This window comes from Rhamphochromis sp. 'chilingali' (assembly GCF_963969265.1).
Source record: "Rhamphochromis sp. 'chilingali' genome assembly, chromosome: 16".
Classification (NCBI taxonomy): Eukaryota; Metazoa; Chordata; class Actinopteri; order Cichliformes; family Cichlidae; genus Rhamphochromis; species Rhamphochromis sp. 'chilingali'.
The window spans coordinates 36,473,502-36,500,660 of NC_137943.1; the positions used below are offsets into that span (position 1 = coordinate 36,473,502).

General features: G+C 46.2%; 1 protein-coding gene across 1 annotated transcript; it reads left to right on the forward strand.

Moving 5' to 3' along the window:
• The first annotated feature begins 3,837 nt into the window (after window positions 1-3,837).
• Window positions 3,838-26,155, forward strand: riok1 (RIO kinase 1 (yeast)). Its single transcript, XM_080907158.1, has 17 exons — window positions 3,838-3,988; window positions 4,584-4,746; window positions 19,206-19,311; window positions 19,649-19,718; window positions 19,803-19,845; window positions 20,016-20,108; window positions 20,185-20,297; window positions 22,003-22,083; window positions 22,293-22,379; window positions 23,603-23,740; window positions 23,813-23,916; window positions 24,015-24,121; window positions 24,210-24,275; window positions 24,353-24,469; window positions 24,547-24,600; window positions 24,790-24,900; window positions 25,909-26,155. The coding sequence occupies exons 1-17, from the start codon at window positions 3,936-3,938 to the stop codon at window positions 26,017-26,019; spliced, it is 1,617 nt and encodes a 538-aa protein (XP_080763284.1). The 5' UTR covers window positions 3,838-3,935; the 3' UTR covers window positions 26,020-26,155.
• Window positions 26,156-27,159: the final 1,004 nt, after the last annotated feature.

Genomic DNA, 27,159 nt, shown 5'->3' on the forward strand with positions numbered 1-27,159 from the left:
ACATATGGCACAAGTTTGTATTTCTTATGCCCCTCCAACCACACCATTTTCGAAAATTTCAAAATAGGGTTTTGCGTCTTACCGTGATTATTCACTTTTTGTGATAAAATATCAATTGGTGTGAATGGAGATGCAAGCTCTTGTTCTATTAAAATCCAGTCTACATTATTTTTCCCTGCCCAATGTTTGCCTAATCTAGCCATTTCAAAAGAGATACTATAATACTCTATATTGGGCAGGGCTAGTCCCCCTTCTTTCTTAGATTGGGACAGTCGATTTATGTTAATACGGGGTTTACCACCCTTCCAAAGAAAATCTTTTATCATATTATTGTAGCTTTGCAACATCCGTCGCGGGATACACATAGGCAGCATTCCTGTATAATAGTTGATGAGCGGTGCCACAACCATTTTAACTGTGTTCACTTTTCCCCACAATGTCAAATTTAGTTTACTCCATTTACCCAAGTTTTTATTGATCTTGTTTAATAATTTTCCCGTACTGTTAGCCATAATATCCTCAATATTGGGGTCCAATTCAATTCCAAGATATTTCATTCCCTTGTCCACCCACTTAAAGTTAAAGCCCGATATAAAGTTATGACTGCAAGCCTGGGAAACTGGCATCGCCTCTGATTTATGCCAATTAATTTTGTACCCCGAAAACATTGAGTATGTATTAATCACCTCTAATAGTTTTGTGATAGAATTAGTTGGGTCTTGGTTTAATATCAGCACATCATCTGCATACAGGAATAATTTGTGTTCTCTGCCTCCCCCAAATACACCTTTAATCTCTGCATTTTCTCTGATTTGAATAGCTAATGGCTCTAAAAATATTATAAATAGCAATGGGCTTAAATTGCATCCTTGACGTGTTGATCTGGAAATACTAAAAAAAGGAGAAAGTACCCCATTTGTAAATACAGCTGCCTCTGGACCAGAATACATGGTTCTAATCCATCTGCAAAAATTGTCACCTATTCCAAACTTTTCCAGGGCTGTGAACAGAAAGTTCCACTCCACCCTATCAAAAGCTTTCTGTGCATCTAAAGATATAGCCAATACAGGATTTGTGTTATTTCTATTCAGCCACAGCAGGTGTAGTAATCTCCTCATATTATCAGAAGCAGATCTATTCTTGATAAACCCTACTTGATCTTGATGAATAATTTGTGGTATCACAACCTCCAACCTTGTTGCTAAAACTTTGGATAGAATTTTGCAATCCACATTGATTAAACTTATTGGTCTGTAATTACCTGGATCAGTTAAATCCTTGTCGCCTTTTGGAATTAGTGATATTACTGCCTGACTAAAACTTGCAGGGAGTCGTCCAAATTCAAAGGCTTCATGTAATACTTCAGTTAGAAAAGGACATAGCAAATCTATAAATTTATGGTAAAATTCTGCTGGGAATCCATCTATTCCTGGTGACTTCCCAGCTTTCATTGCACGGATAGCTTCTTTTACTTCTACCTCAGTTAGTGGAGTTTCCAATTTGTCCCTACCCTCTTGTGAGATTTTTGGTATTTTCATTTTATCAAAGTATGTACTCAGCAGATCCATACTTACTTTGTTATCGGACGTGTATAAATCTTGATAAAATATTTTTAAAATTGTGTTAATCTCTGAAGAAGATGTAACTAATTTATCATCCTTTTTAACTGCCGTAATAACATTCTGATTGTCCATTTGCTTAAGTTGTCTGGCTAATAGCCTGCCTGTCTTTTCACCATTCTCATAGAAATTAGTTTTAAGACGAAAGAGGGCATACTCTGCTTTTTTGTTATAAATTTTATGAAGATCATATTTAAGCTGGCAAATCTCTTTAAATTTATTATCATCAAATTTTCCTGCTAATTGTTTTTCCAATTTACTTATATTTTCCTCCAAAGTTTTTATCTTTTCCTTATCTTCTCTATTTTTCTTAGAACTATAGCCTATGCACTTTCCACGAATAAATGCCTTCAAAGCATCCCATACAATAGCCAGCCTGTCCGTAGATCCAACATTCACCTCTAAAAAATATCTTATATCCTCTTTTAGGGTTGATGCAAATTTTTCGTCCTGCAATATGCTTGAGTTTAGTCTCCACCTACCCGTTCTGTTCTTTTCGACATTTAGATTTATGTGCAATTCTACTGGTGCGTGATCTGTTAAAGCAATCACACCAATGTCACAGTTTACTACTAAATTGACACATGATTTAGAAATCAAAAAATAATCTATTCGGGAATATGTCTTATGCGAATGAGAGTAAAAGGTGTATTCTCTTTCCATAGGGTGAACAAGCCTCCAAATATCTACCACACTGAGATCTTCTTTTAAAGCATCTATCGCTGTCCCAGTTCTAGTACTTGAAGTTGCATTAATGGCACTTCTATCAATATATTCATCCATCACATTATTAAAGTCTCCACCTAACAAGATCTGGCCCTTCATGTTCCCTAGCATCTTGTTAACCTCATCCATAAAATTAGGTTCATCCCTATTTGGGGCGTAAATATTGCACAGAACAACCTGAACTCCATTAATGAGAGCCTGCAGAGCCAACACTCGCCCGTCTTCATCCCGGCTTTCCTTCAATAATACAAAGTTTAGTCTTTTATTAATGAGTATCATGACACCACGACTCTTGCTTGATCTTGAGTTATGAAATACTTTCCCAACCCAATCCCTTTTTAATTTCAATGCTTCATTTTCATTCGCAAAATGCGTCTCCTGGATGTATGCAATATCAGCATTATGAGACTTGAGGTAGCTAAGCACTTTTTTTCTTTTGACTGGTGTGCCACAGCCATTTATATTCCATGACACAATATTAACGTCCACATTCCCCATGACTATGCCATGTTAAGGTATCTATAAGCCTTATATCTTCCAACCCATAACCATTTAACCTGTGCTGATAACCCTGCTTGAACCAGAACATAAGTTTAAACAAGAACAGTACCTCACCTATAGAATCTCTACCAAAAAAATAAAAAACAACGAACATAAAAAAAAGAAATAGCGCCGTCCAAAAAAGGAACATGACAGCGCAAAAGCCCCGTGGGCAAAACTGTCTCTGGTCCGTGATGGTCCCGTGGACAGTGAACTGCTGTCCTCCTGCTGTCCCGTCGACACCCCAGGGAGCCCGCCCCCGTCTTATGAAATTATTAACGATGCGCTCCCATGCACGTAATTTAGCTTATTAACCCCTTACTCCACCACTTCCTGAAAGTTCTCACGCACGAATTTCTGGGGAGAAAAGCTTCCTCTGCGCCGCTCGCTCCGCGGTCATATCTTCATAAAATGACAAACGACAGTTCTCCCACAGTATTCCTTTCTTCTGTTTAGCGGTCATGATAACTTTTTGTCGTGCAGTGTAACGGAGAAATCTCACCAGCACGATTCGAGGTGACTGACCAGGTCCCAGGCGTGGTCTCGTACTTCTGTGGCATCTTTCCAGCTCATATTCCTCCCAGCTCATATTCCTCCCCTCGTAGACCTAGGCCATCCGCGAGTATCTTCATCACATAATCATTTATGCTGCCACCACTTTCCAGACCCTCTTCCAGACCGATAAGCCGAACATTCAGTAATTACAAATTATTGAATGTATGTAATTCTTTGTATTACACCCCCTGGCATATGTTAATTTTGTTCTGGTTGTATACATGTTCTGTATACTGTTTCTTAATAAAGTTTAATAATTGAAAAAAAAAAAAAAGGATTCCCAGAACACCTGTTGTTGGGTGAAAGCTAGATTACCGCGTGTGTGTGTTTGAGAGTGGGATCGGTAGAGGTGATGTGACGTCATCCTCTGAGCCGCGCCGCTCTCCGTAGTCACGTGGTCGAACACGGAAGTGGCGTAAACACGAGGAGCGGCGCAGCACAGTCGGTCCAGAAGGTTCAGCGCTCACCTGTGCACGTGTAAGAGGCTTTGATGTCATGGCGGAGTCGGCGTGTGTACCTGGGCAGTTTGATGACGCGGAGGAGGACAGGTGAGTTCGTTTGTTTGTTTTGATAATGCGCTGTAAACAGTGAGGCTGTACCTGGCTAAATCACCATGGTAACGCGTCACCACTCCATAGCAGGATTCAGTCTTATCCAGGTAAGCTCAGGTGTAGCCTGGGTTTCAGCAGCTGATGCTCTGATGCTTTCATGTGTGAGCTTTTCTGTCGCGGTTACTGACGCACCTTACACACACACACACACACACACACACACACACTCAGTGTAAGTCTCCATGGCCGTACTGTTGGTGTTTCAGTCCCATACAGAAACCAGCCTCTCACCATCAGGGCTTCTTGTTTCAGGCCAATATTTGCAGGTAAAATTCATTAATATTTACTACATAAATACAATCGACAGGCTTCAGGGCACAAGAACAGAACCACAACTTTAACCCACAGAGGAGCTCTGATAGCTTCACAGAGGGGACCAGTTCACAGCTCGGGCCTCTGCCTTCCTGACCATCGGGGCACCAGGGCTGCCTCCTCTTTCATCATTACATCTTGTTTGCTGTATGAGTAACTTTCGCAGAGATTTCAGCAGCTCTGACTGTGTTTTTGTTGTTTGTTTGTTTTTGTTCTGCAGCGTCAAATCAGTGGAGCTGACTCGCATCAGTGATGCACTGCCTTCATCAGAGCAGCAGGATTTCAGTGAGGAGGAGGATGAGGATGATGATGAGGATGAGTGGGCCTGGAGCTCAGCAGCAGATCTGGCCAAAAGATATAACCAGGCAGCGGGTGGCTTTCAGGTAAGACAGGAAGTGAGTAGAGGTGGAAGAACCAATAGCCTTCCAGGTGTAAAAGGAGATCAGCTGATGATGTATGTGTTGAACGCCTGATTATGCAACAGAGGAGCTAACAGAGGAGCTAACAGAGGAGCTAACAGGGACTAACAGAGGAGCTAACACAGGAGCTAACAGGGACTAATAGAAGGACTAACAGAGGGGCTAACAGGGACTAACAAAGGAGCTAACAGGGACTAATAGAAGTACTAACAGAGGGACTAACAAAGGAGCTAACAGGGACTAATAGAAGTACTAACAGAGGGGCTAACAGAGGAGCTAACAGGGACTAATAGAGTGGCTAACAGAGGGACTAACAGAGGAGCTAACAGGGACTAATAGAAGGACTAACAGAGGGACTAACAGAGGAGCTAACAGGGACTAATAGAAGGACTAACAGAGGGGCTAACAGAGGGACTAACAGAGGAGCTAACAGGGACTAATAGAAGGACTAACAGAGGGGCTAACAGGGACTAACAAAGGAGCTAACAGGGACTAATAGAAGTACTAACAGAGGGACTAACAGAGGAGCTAACAGGGACTAATAGAGTGGCTAACAGAGGGACTAACAGAGGAGCTAACAGGGACTAATAGAAGGACTAACAGAGGAGCTAACAGGGACTAATAGAAGGACTAACAGAGGGGCTAACAGAGGAGCTAACAGGGACTAATAGAAGGACTAACAGAGGGGCTAACAGAGGGACTAACAGAGGAGCTAACAGAAGGACTAACAGAGGAGCTAACAGGGACTAATAGCAGGACTAACAGAGGAGCTAACAGAGGAGCTAACAGGGACTAACAGAGTGGCTAACAGAGGGACTAACAGAGGAGCTAACAGAAGGACTAACAGAGGAGCTAACAGGGACTAATAGCAGGACTAACAGAGGGGCTAACAGAGGAGCTAACAGGGACTAACAGAGTGACTAACAGAGGAGCTAACAGGGACTAACAGAGTGGCTAACAGAGGGACTAACAGAGGAGCTAACAGGGACTAATAGAAGGACTAACAGAGGGGCTAACAGAGGAGCTAACAGGGACTAATAGAAGGACTAACAGAGGAGCTAACAGAGGGACTAACAGAGGAGCTAACAGAAGGACTAACAGAGGAGCTAACAGGGACTAATAGCAGGACTAACAGAGGGGCTAACAGAGGAGCTAACAGGGACTAATAGAAGTACTAACAGAGGGACTAACAAAGGAGCTAACAGGGACTAATAGAAGTACTAACAGAGGGGCTAACAGAGGAGCTAACAGGGACTAATAGAGTGGCTAACAGAGGGACTAACAGAGGAGCTAACAGGGACTAATAGAAGGACTAACAGAGGGACTAACAGAGGAGCTAACAGGGACTAATAGAGTGGCTAACAGAGGGACTAACAGAGGAGCTAACAGGGACTAATAGAAGGACTAACAGAGGGACTAACAGAGGAGCTAACAGGGACTAATAGAAGGACTAACAGAGGGGCTAACAGAGGGACTAACAGAGGAGCTAACAGGGACTAATAGAAGGACTAACAGAGGGGCTAACAGGGACTAACAAAGGAGCTAACAGGGACTAATAGAAGTACTAACAGAGGGACTAACAGAGGAGCTAACAGGGACTAATAGAGTGGCTAACAGAGGGACTAACAGAGGAGCTAACAGGGACTAATAGAAGGACTAACAGAGGGGCTAACAGAGGAGCTAACAGGGACTAACAGAGTGGCTAACAGAGGGACTAACAGAGGAGCTAACAGGGACTAATAGAAGGACTAACAGAGGGGCTAACAGAGGAGCTAACAGGGACTAATAGAAGGACTAACAGAGGAGCTAACAGAGGGACTAACAGAGGAGCTAACAGAAGGACTAACAGAGGAGCTAACAGGGACTAATAGCAGGACTAACAGAGGGGCTAACAGAGGAGCTAACAGGGACTAATAGAAGTACTAACAGAGGGACTAACAAAGGAGCTAACAGGGACTAATAGAAGTACTAACAGAGGGGCTAACAGAGGAGCTAACAGGGACTAATAGAGTGGCTAACAGAGGGACTAACAGAGGAGCTAACAGGGACTAATAGAAGGACTAACAGAGGGACTAACAGAGGAGCTAACAGGGACTAATAGAAGGACTAACAGAGGGGCTAACAGAGGGACTAACAGAGGAGCTAACAGGGACTAATAGAAGGACTAACAGAGGGGCTAACAGGGACTAACAAAGGAGCTAACAGGGACTAATAGAAGTACTAACAGAGGGACTAACAGAGGAGCTAACAGGGACTAATAGAGTGGCTAACAGAGGGACTAACAGAGGAGCTAACAGGGACTAATAGAAGGACTAACAGAGGAGCTAACAGGGACTAATAGAAGGACTAACAGAGGGGCTAACAGAGGAGCTAACAGGGACTAATAGAAGGACTAACAGAGGGGCTAACAGAGGGACTAACAGAGGAGCTAACAGAAGGACTAACAGAGGAGCTAACAGGGACTAATAGCAGGACTAACAGAGGGGCTAACAGAGGAGCTAACAGGGACTAACAGAGTGGCTAACAGAGGGACTAACAGAGGAGCTAACAGAAGGACTAACAGAGGAGCTAACAGGGACTAATAGCAGGACTAACAGAGGGGCTAACAGAGGAGCTAACAGGGACTAACAGAGTGACTAACAGAGGAGCTAACAGGGACTAACAGAGTGGCTAACAGAGGGACTAACAGAGGAGCTAACAGGGACTAATAGAAGGACTAACAGAGGGGCTAACAGAGGAGCTAACAGGGACTAATAGAAGGACTAACAGAGGGGCTAACAGAGGGACTAACAGAGGAGCTAACAGAAGGACTAACAGAGGAGCTAACAGGGACTAATAGCAGGACTAACAGAGGGGCTAACAGAGGAGCTAACAGGGACTAACAGAGTGGCTAACAGAGGGACTAACAGAGGAGCTAACAGAAGGACTAACAGAGGAGCTAACAGGGACTAATAGCAGGACTAACAGAGGGGCTAACAGAGGAGCTAACAGGGACTAACAGAGTGACTAACAGAGGAGCTAACAGGGACTAACAGAGTGGCTAACAGAGGGACTAACAGAGGAGCTAACAGGGACTAATAGCAGGACTAACACAGGGGCTAACAGAGGAGCTAACTGAGGAGATGAGTAGTTCCTTGGAGGACTGTTTCTGTGCAAAGCTAACTGAACCTTGCGTTATATTAACATAATTATAAAATGATAGATAGATGGGAATACAAATATGTCTGTGAAGGTTCTCATGGGAATACAAACTTTAGTCTATCTTTGTTTATACAGCTTGAATCAGAATAAAAAGCATAGAAATAAAAACAAGTCTCTATTTCCTGTTGCCTACATTGTAGAGGGGGACTTTGTCTCCAAACAGGAATATGTGTACAGTCAGAGGTTAATGTGGATTCAGCAGGTGGAGGAACCTTTAAATCAGCTGTCATGTCTCAGTGTGGGGGAAAGACTGAAAGTCATTTCCACTGAGAGCTCCAGTAGTTTCTTAGCGTGCAGGCTGTGATCAGCTGACCTGCTGCTCTCTGTGGATGTACACACCTGGATTCATCCAGATTTGAGCAAATGTAAAATTCATATTGTTGAGTCGGGGTTCTTTCCATTTTAATTCATTACTTAAACATTTAATTATTTAATGGGCTATTTAATTATTTTTGGTACTCCTGGCCCTCCATACCTTGGTATAAGCTAACTGTGAGCATGAACCCACAGCCACTGTGCAGCAGTCACACACTCTACTGTAAACCCATCAGTGCAGCGAACTCACCTGTTCATCCTGCAGAGGATTCTCATGCAGCCTTTAAATGACAGTCTGCCTCAGTTTGATTAGTAGCAGGTTTATGAACAAACACAATGTGACAGATTTAAAACCACGAGGACTTCCATGTGAGCTTTAAATGAGCGTCCTTCTTCCTCTCCTGTCCTTCTTTCTAATCTGTCTCCATCTCTGAGTGAAGTAGCTTTCTGTCTTTTCTCTCCCTGTCAAATACAGCAGCTGGACCTTTAGCTGCAACACACTGTGAGACAAACTGCATGTTTGTTGAGCTGATAAGTGTCAGCTAATAGAAATGAGCTGACAGCGTTGCTCCTCTTCTGTAGTGCTAGCTCGATGCCAAAGAGTGTGTGTGTGTGTGTGTGTGTGTGTGTGTGTGTGTGTGTGTGTGTGTGTGTGTGTGTGTGTGTGTGTGTGTGTGTGTGAAATCAAATCAAATCACTTTTATTGTCACATCACATGTGCAGGTACATTGGTACAGTACATGTGAGTGAAATTCTTGTGTGCAAAATACAATAATGTAAACAAGCAAAATACAAGAATGGCTACATCTGAAACTAATAAATATATGTACAATATATAATAGTATATGCATTTCTGGATGTGTATACTAAATATTTTTCTACATGTGTGTGTACATATATTTTACAAATTAAATAGAGTCAACAATAAATAAAATATATAAAATATACAGAGTGAGACATGTGCAAAACAGTGGCGTTACTGTACAGTATGGAGTGCATAATGTTAAAGTTCCAGTAGTGAAGCTGAGGTGTCTATGAAGTGTTCAGCAGTCTGATGGCCTGGTGGAAGAAGCTGTCTCTCTTTTTTTTTTTTTTTTTTTTTTTAAATGACATCAGAAACAGCAGTATGCGACATTACGTGATGGCAGAGCTTCAGTTCATCCTTTGTCATTTTTTTTTTTTTTTTTTTTTTTTTTTTTTTAATAAATAGGACAGGGGGAATGAATGAGAGAGAGAGGGGGAGAGAAAGAAAGAAAACCAAAGGGGAGAAGAGACGGTGAGAAGGGGGGGGAAGAGAGAGAAAGAAAAAAAAAACTCCTGGGTCACCTGTATGGAGAAAAAACAAACAAACAAAAACAAACAGAGGAGACAGCAAACAACAAAGAGCAACATAATAATAGAGAAAACAAAGCACCATCACAATAAACTAGCTAGTCATAGATATCAGTATTTACTAAGTAATAAACGATATTGTGCAGCACGCAAGATAGACAGCGCACAGTGTGCTTTGAGGCAGCAGCCAAGAAAGCTTTAGTCCGCGTCTGTGAATACCCATGTGTGCATACCTGTGTGGATCAGCATGCTTGCATTCCAAAGGTTTCTCCATGTAATGATCTGCTAGGGAGTGTGGGGGGGCCACAGCCCCGTCCTCCAGGGTGTGAAGCGGGTATGGAGGAGATCAAAACTCCAGACATCCAGAGGCCCCCAGAACACAAGAGACCATGGAAGACCAACAGAGGGGCAGCCGCGCCACTGTCCCAGTAAGAGCTGAGGAGAGTCCCAGATGAGGGCTCACTCAGCAGCCGCGGAGCAGAAGTCAGGGGGAGTTGCAGTGACGCGCCCGTGAGCTCCGCCGGCCCCCAGCTGCGCCTGAGTGACCGAGCCCTAGGCCGAGAGGCCGGGGGCACCCCACCTCCAAAGGGGCCCGAGCGAGCCCCAGGCCCCAGGCCCCGACAAGCGGCCGCCAAGGAGTGAGCCGGTGTGCACCCGGACGCCCACCCCCAGACACAAAGAACCACCAACACACCGACACCTGAGGGAGTCCGCCACCGGCAGGGGAAGTGGTGGTGGGTGGAGATAGGCCTCCAAACCTTGGAGGGCCTGAGGTGTCCCCAGAGAGGTGGCGTCTGATACCCAACCTGACATATAGACACAGACATACAGGCACACACAGACACAAACATCCATTCCCACCCTCATGCTCTCATATGCACTTACTCCACACTCAACCAACGTGGAGACAGACATAAAGAGACGCTGTACACACAATCACACTCCCCAAGCGTACTCTACAAACCGGGTCTAGGTACCCTTGCCCCTGGAGGGGGGAATTGCACCCAGACCCAGGTGGTGTTACCCTTTTCCCTGCGGTGGGGAGAGGCAGACCACCCCGACTCCGCAGCAGCAGGGAGGCGCCACACCCCAGACCGCAGTCGGACGGGCAACTCCTCCTACTAGCCCTCCCGCTCCAGCAGGCCGCAGAGAATGGGGGTGGGAGAAGACTCCAAACCTCCCTCCACCCGCTCATTGTAGTGTTGATGCATATGTGTTCTAAGGTGCAATTAAAACCCAGGAGGGCATGGAGCTACCTGCCAAGGAGCAGCAGGTAAGCGCATAGTCCCTCCTGCTAACCCTCAATGACTAAGTGTATTTAAAATTGAGAGGTGGGCAACGACATCAGGGGTGAGGTATACACCCTGATGGTGATTTGGACTCCGTGATTGTGCCCACCCCCAAGATCCTATATGTATGTGTGATGAGAGTGTGAATAATGTGAATGTCTAAGTTGTGGGATAAAATTGAGGCAGAGGCAGCCAGAAGGGGACGGGGGGGGTAGCCTCCTCTGCACCCTGGTGACATACCCCCACTCCAAGGCCCTGCATGTGTGGGTGGTTGTGGAGGAGCGGGAAGAGGGAGGCAGCTGGAGATGGGGAGGGAAGGAAGGGAGGGGCAGGTAACCCCTCCCTGGGGCCAGCTCCCCCGCTGACCCCAGTAGGCACTCCCACCCTCCGCGACCCGCCAGGGAAGGGGGGCCCAGGCCCATCAGACCGGGGCCCAGTGCAGTAGCGCCCCCCGGCTCCACAGAGCCCTGGACAGTCCACCCAACCCCACCACAGAGAAAACTGCACCCACCCCACCAACCACACATCTTCCAGACTACATAAGACGGTAAACGCCCAGGCTGAGATCTTCCTCCACCTCTCCTGTATCTCCCCCTCCTGCAGAGAGTTCCTAAGAGAAGAAAGCTCCTGCAAGATGTGACCATCCCCCCCACCAGTTGAAGAGCCCCCCAGGCGGCTCGATGCACCGGCGGCACCCTGCTCCAGGGCCGGGCCCCCATGCACCCACCCGCCCACAACCCCGGCAACACACCAACCAGGACCCGAGCCCCCGAGGCCCAGCCCGGGCCCCAGCCCAGAGACGGAGCGCCCCCAAAACCTCACGCCCATCCCGGACCCACCCAGGGGCAGCCAGGTTGCCAGGTCAGTAACCCACGTCCGTCAGCACAGACCCTCCCCTAGCCCCGCTGCACGCAGCCGTGAGGAAACAGTCACCTGAGAGCCAACAGAGCCCTCAACCGGATGTGACCGCTACCCCGGGTTGAGCCCCCCAAGGAAGATGCCTCCGGGGAACCCCCCGACGCCCTAAGCCTGTCCCTACCCCCTCACCAATCACAACAGTGAAGGCGGGACCAAACTATGACCCCCCACCCCCACTAGGTGATGGAGCTGATAAAAGGGGCCCAGAGCAATTGATCTAATGTGGTGGCAGAGGCTGTGTCAAGACTAATGTAATCTAATAGATAATTTCTATATTGGTTAGAATTAAGATTATTTTTATTTTTCCAGTTCATGAGGACTGTTTTCTTGGCTATGCATAGGGCAGTGAAGATCATATGGGCTATATTCTTTTCTGAAGTGACATTATCTAAGCTGCCCAACAAACACACTAAGGGGGAGGTTGGAATGTTACATTTCAGACATTTTGATAAGTCTTCACATATCTCGCGCCAAAACTTTTGCACTGGTGGACAGAACCAAAGAGCGTGGATGTAATTGTCTGGTGTATTGCCTTGACAGTGTGAGCAGTTGTTGGAAGATGTAAAGCCCATCTTGAACATCCGATGACCTGTATAGTGCACTCTATGAAGTATTTTGTATTGTATTAATTGCAGACTGGGATTTTTAATTAATTTAAAAGTTTTTAAGCAAATCTGAGACCAGAAGTTTTGGTCTAGGTTGACTGATAAATCTGCTTCCCACTTTGCAGTAGGAAGGGATATTGATTCATCTAATTTAGAAAGTGTTCTGTATATTTTAGATAATAATTTGGGGGATTTAAGAGTAAGAAAATGTGCCGCACTTAGTGGTGTTTGTAATTCAACTTGACTGAGGTTAAATTTCTTTTTTACTATGGATTTAATTTGTTGATATTCTAAAAACCTTGTCTTGTTGATCCCATATTGTTCAACTAGTCTGTCAAATGGAATAAATTCTGTTCCCTCTAATATATGTTCTAAGTATTTAATTCCTTTACAACTCCATTCTGGGAAATTAATCATATTATTGTTTTGTAATATGTCAGGGTTATTCCAGATAGGTGTACGTTTGCATGGGATTAATGAAGACTCCGTTATTTTTAGAAACTCCCACCATGCTGTTAGAGAAAAGCTGATGTTGATACTTTTAAAGCATTCATGTCTTTTGATGTTTGAGCTAATAAATGGTAGGTCTGAAATCTCTAGATCCTTGCATAGTGCCTGTTCAACATCTAGCCAGGGCTCAACTAAGAAGGTATGTTTTAACCATTCTGAGATGAACTGAAGCCTGTTGGCTAAGAAGTATTGGTGAAAATTAGGCAGATCTAATCCTCCTCTATCCTTGGTTCTTTGTAGCGTTTTTAAGCTAATACGCGGGGGTTTATCTTTCCAAAGGAATTTGGAAATATATGAATCCAGAGATCTGAACCAATCTTGTGATGGTTTGTTAGGGATCATCAAAAATAAGTAATTTATTTTTGGCAAGATCATCATTTTTATAGTGGCGACCCTTCCCATGAGTGATATGGGTAAAGATTTCCATCTAGTCAGATCGCCTTCTACTTTCTTTAGAAGTGGGATGTGGTTTAGTTTAGTTAAGTCTGAAAGCTTAGGAGAGATATTAATACCTAAATATTTAATATTTCCGGATTGCAGTGGGGCAGAGGAAGAATTATGGAAGGAGCAGTTAATGGGGAGAACTGTAGATTTTGGCCAGTTAATTGAATAATCTGAAACTCTTGAAAACCAGTTTATTAAAGTAATTACCTCAGAGAGGTTGGTTTGTGTGTTTTGCAGAAAAAGCAACACATCATCCGCATAGAGACTGATTTTATGTTCTATGTTCTTACATTTTATGCCCTTAATTGTTGTAGCCTGTCTAAATGCTGCTGCTAGAGGTTCGATAAAAATTGCAAAAAGTGAGGGGGAGAGTGGGCATCCCTGTCTGGTGCCCCTCAGGAGACAGAAGCTGGAGGATGTCTGGTCATTTGTTCTGATATGAGCCGTTGGGGAATTGTATAATATTCTTATCCAGTTTATGAAAGAGTTTCCAAAACCAAATTTGTGTAAAGTTGCGAATAAAAATTTCCAATTAACTCTGTCAAATGCTTTTTCTGCATCTAGAGATAATATTATGGCTTCGATGTTTTTATCGTATGAGTAGTCTATTAAATTAAGTAATCTACGAGTGTTTGTTGAGGAGTGCCGACCTTTTATGAAACCAGTTTGGTCAGGATGAATTAAGAGGGGGGTCATTTTCTCTAATCTCTTTGAGAGAGCTTTGCAGATTATTTTAAGGTCTACATTTAAAAGAGAAATTGGACGATAGCTTGAGGGAAATAAAGGGTCTTTGCCTGGTTTTAGCAGGAGACTAATGTTGGCAGAATTCATATTTGGTGGTAGTCTGCTGTCTCTCAGTCTGCTGGTACGGGACCGGATGCTGCAGAACCTCCTTCCTGATGGAAGCAGTCTGAACAGTTTATGGCTGGGGTGACTGGAGTCCTTGATGATCCTCCCCGCTTTCCTCAGGCAGCGCTTCCTGTAGATGTCTTGGAGGGAGGGAAGCTCACCTCCAATTATCCGTTCAGAGCACCGCACTACTCGCTGGAGAGCTTTGCAGTTGTAGGCGGTGCTGTTGCCGTACCAGGTGGTGATGCATCCAGTGAGGATGCTCTCAATGGCACAGTGATAGAAGGTCCTGAGGATGCGGGGGCTCATGCCGAATCTTTTCAGTCTCCTGAGAAAGAAGAGGCGCTGCTGCGCCTTCTTCACTGTTTTGTTTGTGTGTACTGACCACGTAAGATCCTCAGCCAGATGTACACCAAGGAACCGGAAGCTGCTCACTCTCTCCACAGCAGCGCCATTGATGGTGATGGGGGTGTGTACTTCTCTGCACCTCCGGAAGTCCACTATCAACTCCTTTGTCTTTGCGACGTTGAGGGTGAGATGGTTGTCTTGACACCAGTGGGTCAGGGCGCTGACCTCCTTCCTGTAAGCCGTCTCATCACCGTTGGTGATAAGACCCACCACTGTAGTGTCGTCCGCAAACTTCACAATGATGTTGGAGCTGTTAGTGGCTGTGCAGTCGTAGGTGAGAGTGAGTACAGGAGAGGGCTCAGTACACACCCCTGTGGAGCACCAGTGTTCATCTCCTCCACACATCACTCACTCACTTGGACACTAGAAGGGGGAATTATGTTAAAATGCTCTTCATAGACTACAGCTCTGCATTTAACACCATAATTTCCTCCACACTCACCACCAAGCTGGAGCATCTGGGACTCAGCTCATCTATGTGTCAGTGGATCTCCAACTTCCTAACTGGCAGACCACAGGCAGTAAGGATGGGCGGACATGTCTCAGCCTCCACCACTCTCAGCACTGGAGCCCCCCAGGGGTGTGTTCTGAGCCCCCTGCTGTACTCTTTGTACACATATGACTGTGTGGCCACTACCAGCTCCACCACCATCATCAAGTTTGCTGACGACACCGTCGTGGTGGGCCTGATCTCTGATAACAACGAGACGGCCTACCTGAAGGAGATTAGGAATCTGGAGAACTGGTGCCAGAGGAACAACCTCCTTCTAAACGTCAGTAAGACAAAGGAGCTGATAGTGGACTTCAGCACTAAGCAGGAGAGGAACTACCAGACCCCCGTCATCAACGAGTGCCCAGTGGAGAGAGTGGACAGCTTCAAATACCTCGGAGTTCACATCACGCAGGACCTGTCATGGTCCTGTCACATCAACACCGTGGTGAAAAAGGCCCGACAGCGTCTCTACCACCTCAGACGCTTGAGAGACTTCCAACTGCCCTCCAAGGTGCTCAGGAACTTTTACTCGTGCACCATAGAGAGCATCCTGGTGGGAAATATCTTAACCTGGTTCGGGAACAGCACCATGCAGGACAGACGAGCTCTACAGAGGGTTGTGCGGTCAGCTGAGCGCACCATCCGCTCCGAGCTCCCTGACCTGCACTCAATCTACAGCAGGCGGTGCTGGACCAAGGCCAGGAAGATCGTGAAGGACCTCAGCCATCCCAACAACAGACTGTTCTCTCTGCTGAGGTCAGGAAAGCGATTCCGCTCCCTGAAGACCAACACAGAGAGACTGAGGAGGAGCTTCTTCCCGCAGGCGATACGGTCTCTCAATCACACCACCACACAGTCCTGACCCACACATACAGTTCTTACACACACTGGACTTTCTGGACTTTGGTTTTGCACAACACTGGACATTATATTCTTCATTTCCAGTTAATACTTGTACAGCTGCTGTTATTGTGTATATATTTATTTATATTTAGATTTCTTCATACATTCTTATATAGTTCTATATTGTGTATTGTGTATTTTGTTGTACAGTTATTTTATTTTCAACTTTAATTTATATATTTTATCTTATTCTTCCCAGTTAAATTTACCCTTCATTCTAATTTGTGTTGTACAGTTATTTCATTTTTAACCTTAATTTATATTTTATTCCTTCCTAGTTAAATTTACCCTTTTTAATTTTTCATATTTATTTCCTATCTTATTCATAGCCTTTTCCTTTTTTGTTTTCTTTAGGTCACGAGCAGTTGTCCAAGCATTTCACTACATATCGTACTGTGTATGACTGTGTACGTGACAAATAAAATTTGAATTTGAATTTGGGGGATGAGGTGATGCTGCCCAGTCTGACCACCTGGCGTCTGTCAGACAGGAAGCTAAGGATCCAGCTGCAGAGGGAGCTGCTCAGTCCTAGATCCTGCAGTTTCCTGTCCAGCTTCGAGGGAACGATGGTATTGAATGCTGAGCTGTAATCTACAAACAGCATCCTCACATACGTGTCTCTCTTCTCCAGGTGTGACAGGGCAGTGTGTAGTGTCAGGGCTATGGCATCATCAGTGGACCTGTTGTGGCGGTATGCGAACTGTAGAGGGTCCAGTGAGTCGGGTAGTGCAGAGCAGATGAAGTCCCTGACCAGCTTCTCGAAGCATTTGCTTACGATGGGGGTCAGGGCTACAGGTCGCCAGTCGTTCAATGAGGAGATGGTGGAGGATTTGGGTACAGGGACGATGGTGGCCATTTTGAAGCAGGCTGGGACTACAGACAGAGAGAGGGAAAGGTTGAAGATGTGCGTGAACACTCCAGCCAGCTGAGCCGCGCATGACTTGAGGACGCGGCCGGGAATCCCGTCCGGACCAGTAGCTTTGCGTGCGTTCACCTTCCTGAAGCACTTCCGCACATCCTCCTCAGACACAGTGTGCGCACTGACGTCATCCGCGGTGCGCACACTGTCCGGTCTCATGGTGTTCGCTGCGTCGAATCTAGTGTAGAATACGTTAAATCCTCACACAGAGAGGCCGTGGTCTGCGGTGTGCTGGTTTTCCCTCTAAAGTCTGTGATCGTGTTTAGTCCCTGCCACATACTCCGAGGGTTGTCAAACTGTTGCTCCACCCTGTCCCTGTACTCACGTTTGGCTGCTTTGATCGTCTTCCGGAGTTGGTAATGTGCGTGTTTGTAGTCCGATGTGTTCACGGAGGCAAAGGCGGTGTTCCGTGCCGCGCGAACATCTCCGTTAATCCAGGGTTTTTGATTTGGGAAGGATTTAACTGTTCTGGCTGGGACGACATCTTCCACACATTTCCTGATAAATCCACAGACTGAGTCTGTGTATTCATCAATGTCTCTGGCGGCCACGTGAAACATTTCCCAGTCCGCGTGATCAAAACAGTCCCGCAGCGCAGACTCCGATTGGTCCGTCCAACAGTGCACCGCCCTCCGGGTTGGAGCTTCCTGTTTCAGCTTCTGCCTGTAGGCGGGCAGGAGCAGGATGGAGCGGTGATCTGATTGGCCGAATGGGGCGCGGGGGAGGGCTTTGTACGCATCCCGGAAAGAGGTGTAGCAGTGGTCAAGTAGCCGGTCTCCACGAGTGTTGAAATGGATGTGTTGATGGAGTTTTGGTGAGACTTTCTTCAGGTTTCCCTTATTAAAGTCTCCGGCTGTGATAAACGCTGCCTCTGGGTGTGCGGTTTCCTCGCTGCTGATCGCGCTGTACAGTTCCCTGAGTGCACGGTCAGTGTCGGCTTGTGGGGGAATGTAAACAGCCGTAATAATCACTGCTGTAAATTCCCTCGGTAGCCAGAATGGCCGGCACTTAATCATCAGGTACTCCAGGTCCGGTGAGCAGAAGGATTTGACCGGGTGCACGTTCGCATAATCACACCAGCTGTTGTTGATCATGAAACACACACCACCGCCTCTGCTTTTCCCAGTAAGATCCTGTGACCTGTCCGCGCGGTGCACAGAGAACCCCGGCAGTTGTATTGCGGAGTCCGGTACTTTGTCCGATAGCCAGGTTTCTGTGAGGCAGATCACGCAGCAGTCCCGCATCTCTCGCTGGAATGAGATCCGTGCCCGAAGCTCGCACAGCTTGTTCTCCAGAGACTGCACATTAGCCAGTAATAAACTGGGTAACGGTGGTCTGTTAGTGCGCCGTCTCAGTCGAACCAGAACGCCAGATCTTCTCCCTCTGCGTCGGCGTTTGCGGCCTCCAGGGCCAGAGAACAAAGGCGTCTCAGGTGAGATGAATGGGGGGTCTGCAAACGGAGCGTCCGTGTTGCAAAACTTGAACTCCGGAAAGTTATAAGAAAGACCGTCTTTTATGTCCAGTAAGGTTTGTCGGTCGTACACAAGGAGACAAGTGCTGCTCGTGAAAAAATAAAGGAAAAGTAAAATTAAACACAGAAGAAAGCCGTTGCTTGGGGGAGCTCGCGACGAGGCTGCCATACTCGGCGCCATCTTGTTCTTGTATCTCAAATTCAAATTCAAATTCAAATTTTTTTATTTGTCACGTACACAGTCATACACAGTACGATATGTAGTGAAATGCTTGGACAACTGCTCGTGACCTAAAGAAAACAAAAAAGGAAAAGGCTATGAATAAGATAGGAAATAAATATGAAAAATTAAAAAGGGTAAATTTAACTAGGAAGGAATAAAATATAAATTAAGGTTAAAAATGAAATAACTGTACAACACAAATTAGAATGAAGGGTAAATTTAACTGGGAGAATAAGATAAAATATATAAATTAAAGTTGAAAATAAAATAACTGTACAACAAAATACACAATATAGAACTATATAAGAATGTATGAAGAAATATAAATAAATATATACACAATAACAGCAGCGTGATTTAAGTAATGAAGTGAAACAATGTCCAGAAAGTCCAGTGTGTGTGTAAGAACTGTATGTGTGGGTCAGTACTGTGTGGTGGTGTGATTGAGAGACCGTATCGCCTGCGGGAAGAAGCTCCTCCTCAGTCTCTCTGTGTGTGTGTGTGTGTGTGAGACGTTATAACCTGAGTTATTTTTGTGCACAGAGTCTCCGACTGCAGTCCAACAGACAGAATCCGTCCAATAAGAAGCTGCCGTCATCAACGCCATCTGACAAAGCTCTGAGGAAATATGAACACAAGATCAACCTGGGTAAGAAACACACACACAAAATGCAGATTTTGGTCCTCACAAAGATAGCTAGACAGGAACATACTCACACACAGCTTTTTAGTTTCGTGAAGCTCTTAAACGACATCGATGTGGCATTTCATCCGCCTTTCAGAGCGACCTGTCTGCTCACAGCTGATTGTCAGTATTGATTGTATTGATTGATCACCTGCACCCAACGGCCTGCTATAAGCCGCTGTGGAGGTCTGGAGCCAGTGAAGCATCATCGAGTCTGCGTCTCTGGTCCAACGTCGGTGTAGGCTTTGTAGTTATGATCAGGAATCGATTGAATCGACTGATCGTCTTTGTTTTCCGGCAGACAAACTGAACTACGCAGACTCAGTGATCAATAAAGTGACGACGATGCAGAAACAGAGAGAAGCCGACACGTGAGTGTGAGAGCAGCTGATGATGCTGCCATCAGCCGTGGTGTTCCTGCTGTGACTCACATCCTGATTGGCTTCTCTCCACAGGTACAGAGTGAGGGACAAATCAGATCGAGCCACAGTGGAACAGGTGAGTTCCTGTAGCGGCTCTGGCCTACAATCTAGAGCACCTCGAGGCGACTGTTGTTGTGATGCGATGCTACCACTTTTACTGAGTTCTTTAGGAAAGAAATGCCAGGAGGTGAAAGATAATCAATAAGGTGAAGATCAATAAGCAGCTGATGCTTTCTTCTTCTTCAGGTGTTAGACCCTCGAACTCGAATGATTCTCTTTAAGATGCTGAGTCGAGGAATTATCTCCGAGATCAACGGCTGCATCAGCACCGGGAAGGAGGTCAGACCATTCACTAATCGCTCGATCAATGCGCTGAACAGTTACACGTGCGCTGATCAATACTCGTCCCTCTCAGGCAAACGTTTATCACGCCAGCACAGCAGCCGGGGACAGCAGAGCCATCAAGATCTACAAGACGTCCATCCTGCTGTTCAAAGACCGCGATAAGTACGTCAGCGGGGAGTTCAGGTGAGTCCGGCACCACAGAAGAAGAGCGCTCAGGTACACCACGAGCACTTCCTGTTGCCTCCAGGTACAGCAGGAGACTCCTTCAGGAACAGTTTGTCCTGTTGGACAAACTGGCAGGTCCTGATGGAATACATGGAAAGGTTCTCAGAGCATGTGCTGACGAACTGACCGGAGTCTTCGCTAAAATCTTCAACCTTTCCTTGTCATCAAACACCGTCCCGCCCTGCCTCAAAACCTCCACCATCATCCCCATCGCCAAGAAGACAGCTGTGGCCAGCCCAAATGACTACAGGCCTGTTGCACTTACGCCTGTAGTGATGAAGTGCTTTGAGAGACTGGTCTGTCAGCACATCAGGGCCGGTCTGCCTCCCACTCTGGACCCCCACCAATTTGCCTACAGGACAAATCGTTCCACCGAGGACGCTATCACCATAGCGCTCCACACTGCGCTGAGTCACCTGGAGCACCGAGGAAGCTATGTGAGAATGCTCTTTCTGGACTTCAGCTCAGCATTCAATCATATCATCCCGGAGATCCTGGTCCAGAAACTGTCTCACCTGGGACTCTCCACCCCCATCTGCCTCTGGATCAAGGACTTCCTGACAAATAGACCACAGTCTGTCAGACTCGGCCCCCACCGGTCCAGCACCATCACACTCAGCACCGGGTCTCCACAAGGATGTGTTTTGAGTCCCCTCCTGTTTACGCTCTACACATCCGACTGCTCCCCTACCCATCTCTCAAACACCATCATAAAGTTCGCAGATGACACCACAGTGGTTGGACTCATCTCAAGGGGGGATGAGTCGGACTACAGAGATGAGGTCAACAGACTGACTGAGTGGTGTTCAGTTAACAACCTCCAACTGAACACCACGAAAACTAAAGAACTTATCTTGGACTTCAGGAAGGGCAGAGCAGACCCGGCCCCACTTTACATTCACGGGAGCTGTGTGGAGAGGGTACACTCCATGAGGTTTCTGGGCGTGCACATCTCTGATGACCTCTCCTGGACTGCAAATACTACAGCGGTGGTTAAAAAGGCCCAGCAGCATCTTCACTTTCTGAGAGTGCTCAGGAGGAACAACCTGGAGGAGAGGCTGCTGGTGACATTTTACAGAGCCACCATAGAGAGCATCCTAACGTACGGCACAACAACATGGTATGCAGGGTGCTCAGCTGCAGACAGGAAAGTACTGCAGAGGGTCATCAACACAGCCCAGAAGATCACTGGCTGCTCTCTGCCCAGCCTGGAGGTCACTGCAAACTCTCGGTACCTCAGCAGAGCTGGCAATATCATCAAGGACCACTCTCACCCCAGCAACCAACTGTTTGAACTATTACCGTCAGGCCGACGGTACAGGTCACATAAAACCAGGACAAACAGATTCAGGGATAGCTTCTTTCCCAGAGCTATCACCGTAGTAAATAAGCACAAAAACAACTGAACCTATTCCATACCGTCACTGTCATTATATTATGCTGCTATTCATACTGTCATTATATTAATGCTGCTATCCTGTATATATTGTACATACTATTGTTTGAGTACTTACGATTGTTTTTTTGTACTTTTTATATTTTACATTTATATTTATTATTGAAACTTGCACCAAGGGAGTGGCACTCCAATTTCGTTGTACTCTGTACAATGACAATAAAGGCTATTCTATTCTATTCTATTCTATTCTATTCTATTCTGCAGGTTCCGTCATGGGTACTGTAAAGGAAACCCCCGGAAGATGGTGAGAACATGGGCAGAGAAGGAGATGAGGAACCTCATCAGGTCAGAACCTTTGTAACCACACCCAGAACCAAACAGAACTGGTTCTGACTGGTAGAACCCAGTAAAGCCTGTGTCAAGCGTTAGAGATGCTCTTACTGATAACATGGACCCGCTCTGATTGCATAACCTGTTAAAAACATGGAACCTGTCCCGTTGTCAGAACTTGTTCGGATTGCTAGAACCCAGTAGAACTCGTGTGTGTGTTTCAGGCTGCAGACGGCGGGAATCCCGAGCCCAGAACCTCTCCTCCTCAGAAGCCACGTTCTGCTGATGGGGTTCATTGGAAAAGACAACGTGTAAGTATCGGTCCGATTAATAATCGATCACATCAGCAGAGTCTTACGCTGACTTTAAGGTGATTTTACAGGTTTTTTTGACACTTTTTATTTATTTAGGAACATTTTTATGCAACAAGATAAAATAGAAAAAGAAAAAACAGAAACAGTATGAGGTCATGGGAAGATAACATACGCCCGTACATACATCTGCACATCCACACATACATACGTCAGCAAGTCTGCATTACTAATTCTATGCATCAAAGGGTGCTGCCACAAGCTGTAAAGTCCAGCCATTTTCTCCATCGTCTCCTTCCCAAATCTCCCTGCAGTCGCAGAGTGAAAGTCATACATTCCATCAATTTGACGTCTTCCACTATAGAGGTAAAAAGTGTTACAGTGGGAGGATCTCTACAGAGCCAGCGTTTTGTTGTGGCCTTCTTCGCAGAAGCCAAGAGAACTTTCAGAAGATAAACATCATCTGCAACTAAATCGTCTGTAAAATATCCCAGATACAATGAGGTAAATGTACGAGACACGTGGAATCCCAACACCTCTGAAATTATCTTTATAACTTCCATCCAGAAGGGTCGTATGAGTGGGCAGGACCAGAATATATGACCGTAATCAGCCACGTCTTCCCCACAATTCCTCCAGCAAAACGCAGGTGTAGCACTGAATTTAGACTTCTGTTTAGGCGTTATGAAATAGCGTATAATGTTCTTCCAGCAGAAGTCCCGCCACATGTCGTGGTAAACTGTGTCTCCCAGATCCGTGCCCACCCATCTTCTGTAATCACAATGTCCATTTCTTTTTCCCATTTCTGCTTTATGTAAATCGTTGAGTGCCCTTTGAGCTTAGTCATACATTTGTACAATTTACTTATCAAGGCTCTGTTACTCCCAGAGTCATAAGCATCAATGAAAATATTAACAATCGAGAAGTCTCCACGGACACAGCTCTTCAGTCTTTTGCCAATATAGTCACGGAGTTGCAAGTATCAAAAAAAGTCTTGTTTCTCGAGGTCGTAAGTCTTGCATAGGGTATCAAAAGCCATAATTTTAGATTCTACAATAACCAAACACCCAGCAGTGATTCCATGCCACACCCATGGTTCAAATCTACTATCGTGGGAAGCAGGTAAAAAATCAGGGTCATACGCTGGCCACCTCAGAAGTTTTATCTCTTCCTGGAGTTGTGTTCTCCTTTATTCATCGCTGTCTCTTTCATTCATGGGACAGTCCAGCCCCTCTGCTGAAGAACGCCTCACTTTCGGAGTCGAAGGCTCGGGAGCTCTACCTGCAGGTCATACAGAACATGAGGAAGATGTTTCAGGAGGCTCGACTCGTCCACGCCGACCTCAGCGAGTTCAACATGCTGTGAGTTGACTCTTTCAAAGTAAACTTCCTGTGGACCCTTCGGTGTGTTTGATGTATTTCGGCTGTCTGCAGGTATCACAACGGAGACGCTTACATCATCGATGTGTCGCAGTCGGTGGAGCACGATCATCCTCACGCCCTGGAGTTCCTGCGGAAGGACTGCAGCAACATCAATGGTGAGAGGGGTTCTTTCAGAATAACAGGTGAAAGTGAAGAGCAGGTTCTTCTGAAGATGTCGTGCTCTGGCCTCTGACTGCGCTGTCTTCTTTCCCAGAGTTCTTTGTGAAGCACGGCGTGGCTGTGATGACAGTCAGGGAGCTCTTTGACTTCATCACTGACCCGTCCATCACCAGCCAGAACATTGACCTGTACCTGGACAAGGTGCTAACAGCTGCACGGGTCATGTTTTTGCAAGAATGTGCAGAACTTGTTTGATTGACACTTATCGCACTTCTCTCTGATTGTTCAGGCGATGGTGATTGCAGCTGAGAGGACGTCGGAGGAGCGATCGAGTCAGGATGGTGTGGACGAGGAGGTGATGCCTCACAGCTGCTTACACTGATGAGTTTGCCCTTTCTGAGCCAGTCTCACTTCTGACCTCTGACCCCTCAGGTGTTTAAAAAGGCCTACATCCCCCGTACTCTGACTGAGGTGAGTCATTACGAGCGTGACGTCGACCTGGTGAGGACGCAGGAGGAAGAGTCGGCCATCAGTGGACAGAATGACAATGTAAGACCACGAACTCGATGATGCTGATGATGGTGATGATGATGCCGATGATGATGAAGGTATTTTGTGTCTCTCAGATCCTGTATCAGACGCTGACAGGGCTGAAGAAGGACCTCTCTGGAGTTCAGACGGTACGTCACACGTCAGGCGGCCCTTAGCGTAGCGTGGGCGTGGAGTATTTTAGGAGGAAGGTCTTGCTCTGTGGCTGCCATCTTAAAACCCCTCTAGGCAGTTAAACAGCTCCACAGCGAGGAGAGCTGATCAGATCCTGAAAGGGCCTCAACAGCTCAGGTGATCTCACCTGTCTGGTGTCTCCTCAGGTTCCCGCTCTCCTGGAGGACGACTGCTCCTCCTCACAGGAAGAGGAGGAAGAAGAGGAGGAAGAAGAGGAGGAGGAGCAGCAAAGTGAGGATGCTCAGATGGACAGAAAGGTGAAGCAGCAGCAGCGGTGTTCGGGGTTTATCTGTTTGTGCAGCTGGCTCTTCTGTTCGACAGAAGGAAGGTTAGAATTAGCTAAGACAGCTGGGGCGAGTGTTTCGCCGTCAGGTGCAGCTGACTGTGGGGTGTGTCGACACCCTGCTGGGTGGGCGGAGGTTTGCACACCCAAGATTGTGAAAGCGACAACTCGAGATTGAGACGATGTCCACCAAAAATGTCTAACGAGTTTGAAGTGACTGTGAATTCAAGGTCAGAGGCCAGTTTTCTGATGTCACCTGGGATTTTACAAACGATACCGGAGCTGAACGTACCAGCAGGCTAGGAGGGGTTGCTCCGCCCACTGCCAGCAAGGTTAAACTGCTGACAGCCTGAAGGTCTGCGGCGCCTCCGTTTGTCAGAGAGAGGCTGAGCGTGTTTACGGGTCCAGCACTGATCAATGGCAGATGATGATCAGTTTTTGCTTCAGGGCTTCGTTTGAACTCGTAGCGCTCTGTGATCGTCATGGAAACATGACTAAAAATAGACCTGCAGTAGAAGCGTGTCTATGAGTGGCGTGTGACAAGCCCACAAACACACTGATGACACGGCAGCAGCAGTGATGTCATCATTTAATGAGTCTGTCTACACACGGTGAAGAGCAAAGAGGCGGAGCTTAAATGGCACGTAAATACAATCAAAGGGTGTTTCTGAGAAGTGTGAGTCTTCTTCTCCTCTTCAGTGTTTGCCTCCTGCGTGTGGAGCAGCCAACGCTTTGTGGCACATGTACAAACACAAGGCCGATTACAGGCGTAGCTGGAGGAGTAAATAACAAACGCACATACAGAGCTACATACAGGAAGCAGCAGGAGCAGGTTACTGCTCAGAAAACGTGGTTCAAACCGTCTTTCTGAGCACTGGGAACTGTCATGTTATTAATAAGAAGATGGCTGCTGCAGCAGGTCAGAGGTCAAAGTGTTGTGCGCGTCGTTCCTGACGTCACGTCTCGCCATGTTTCCTTTCAGGAGAGGAAGAAGATGGTGAAGGAGGCTCAGCGAGAGAAACGTCGAACCAAAGTACCCAAGCACGTGAAGAAGAGGAAGGAGAAGGTGGCCAAGACGAAGAAGGGCAGATGATGAGTGCCTCCTGCCTCAACCTCCACCTAACAGCCAATCACCAGCGAGCAGAGCTGAGAGCTGCTGCTAGTGAACTTTATGAACAACAGAAACTTTATTTGTACAAATTAACAGAATAAAGATTTTTTTCCCATGATGGTGTTGTCTTTGCAAGAGTCATGTGACCAAACTGCTCTCTGATTATTCATTGGTTGAAGCCCCACCCCCTCGCTGGGTTTGGTCTATAAATAAAGTCCTCCCCACCCTCTTCCTCTGACTCCTCCCCTTCTGCATCGATTAGTCATAAGTGGTGAGAGCTGGATTTGCCATGGCGAAGGAAGATGAGTCATGTGCGGGAACAGTGTTGGGAAAACTTAAGCCGCTGTGAGATGAGCTGGATCAGCCTGAATCTGTGATCCGGATTCACCTTGGACCCGCCCCTCCGTCCAGGTGAACTCGGACCTGGTTTGTGGATCCAAGTTGACCTGCTGAGGCTGATTAAGGTGATACTCAGGTGCTTTAAAATGCAGTCTGACATCATTTGATGACTGGATCTCAGTCTGCCATCACATGTGAGCATGAAATGTAATCATATTACAATTGGGCTGTCTGCTTTTAAAGCGTAAACTATATGCCAGCTGTAGCAGAGCCTGTGCTTTAAACTCAGTCATGTGACAGGGCTGTCAGTGTTTAGCCCCTCCCTTCAATGACGCCTCTTTACACCTGAAGGTAAAAAAAACCTTTCAGATAGGACTCGGAGGTCCTACAGGAAGTCCTTCCTCCGGCTGTCATAAACACTACACTACCCATAATCCTCACACTCAGCTAATTCTCCCTAAACAGTCTGAATGGCCCAGAGGAAGCCCTCTATAATTCTGCTGCTATGGCACCAGCCATGAAGCACAGACATGAAGAGAAATGCACTCTGGGAGTCGTAGGCTGAACCTCCAGAGTCTGTCTGCCCCCAAGCTTCTCACACACAGGCTGTATCCAGTGTTGGTCAAGTTACTTGAAAAAAGTAATCAGTAACTAATTACTGATTACTTCCCCCAAAAATTAATCCCGTTACTTTACTGATTACTTATTTTCAAAAGTAATTAATTACTTAGTTACTTAGTTACTTTTTAAAAACACGATTTACAACCTGAATAGGTGATAAAG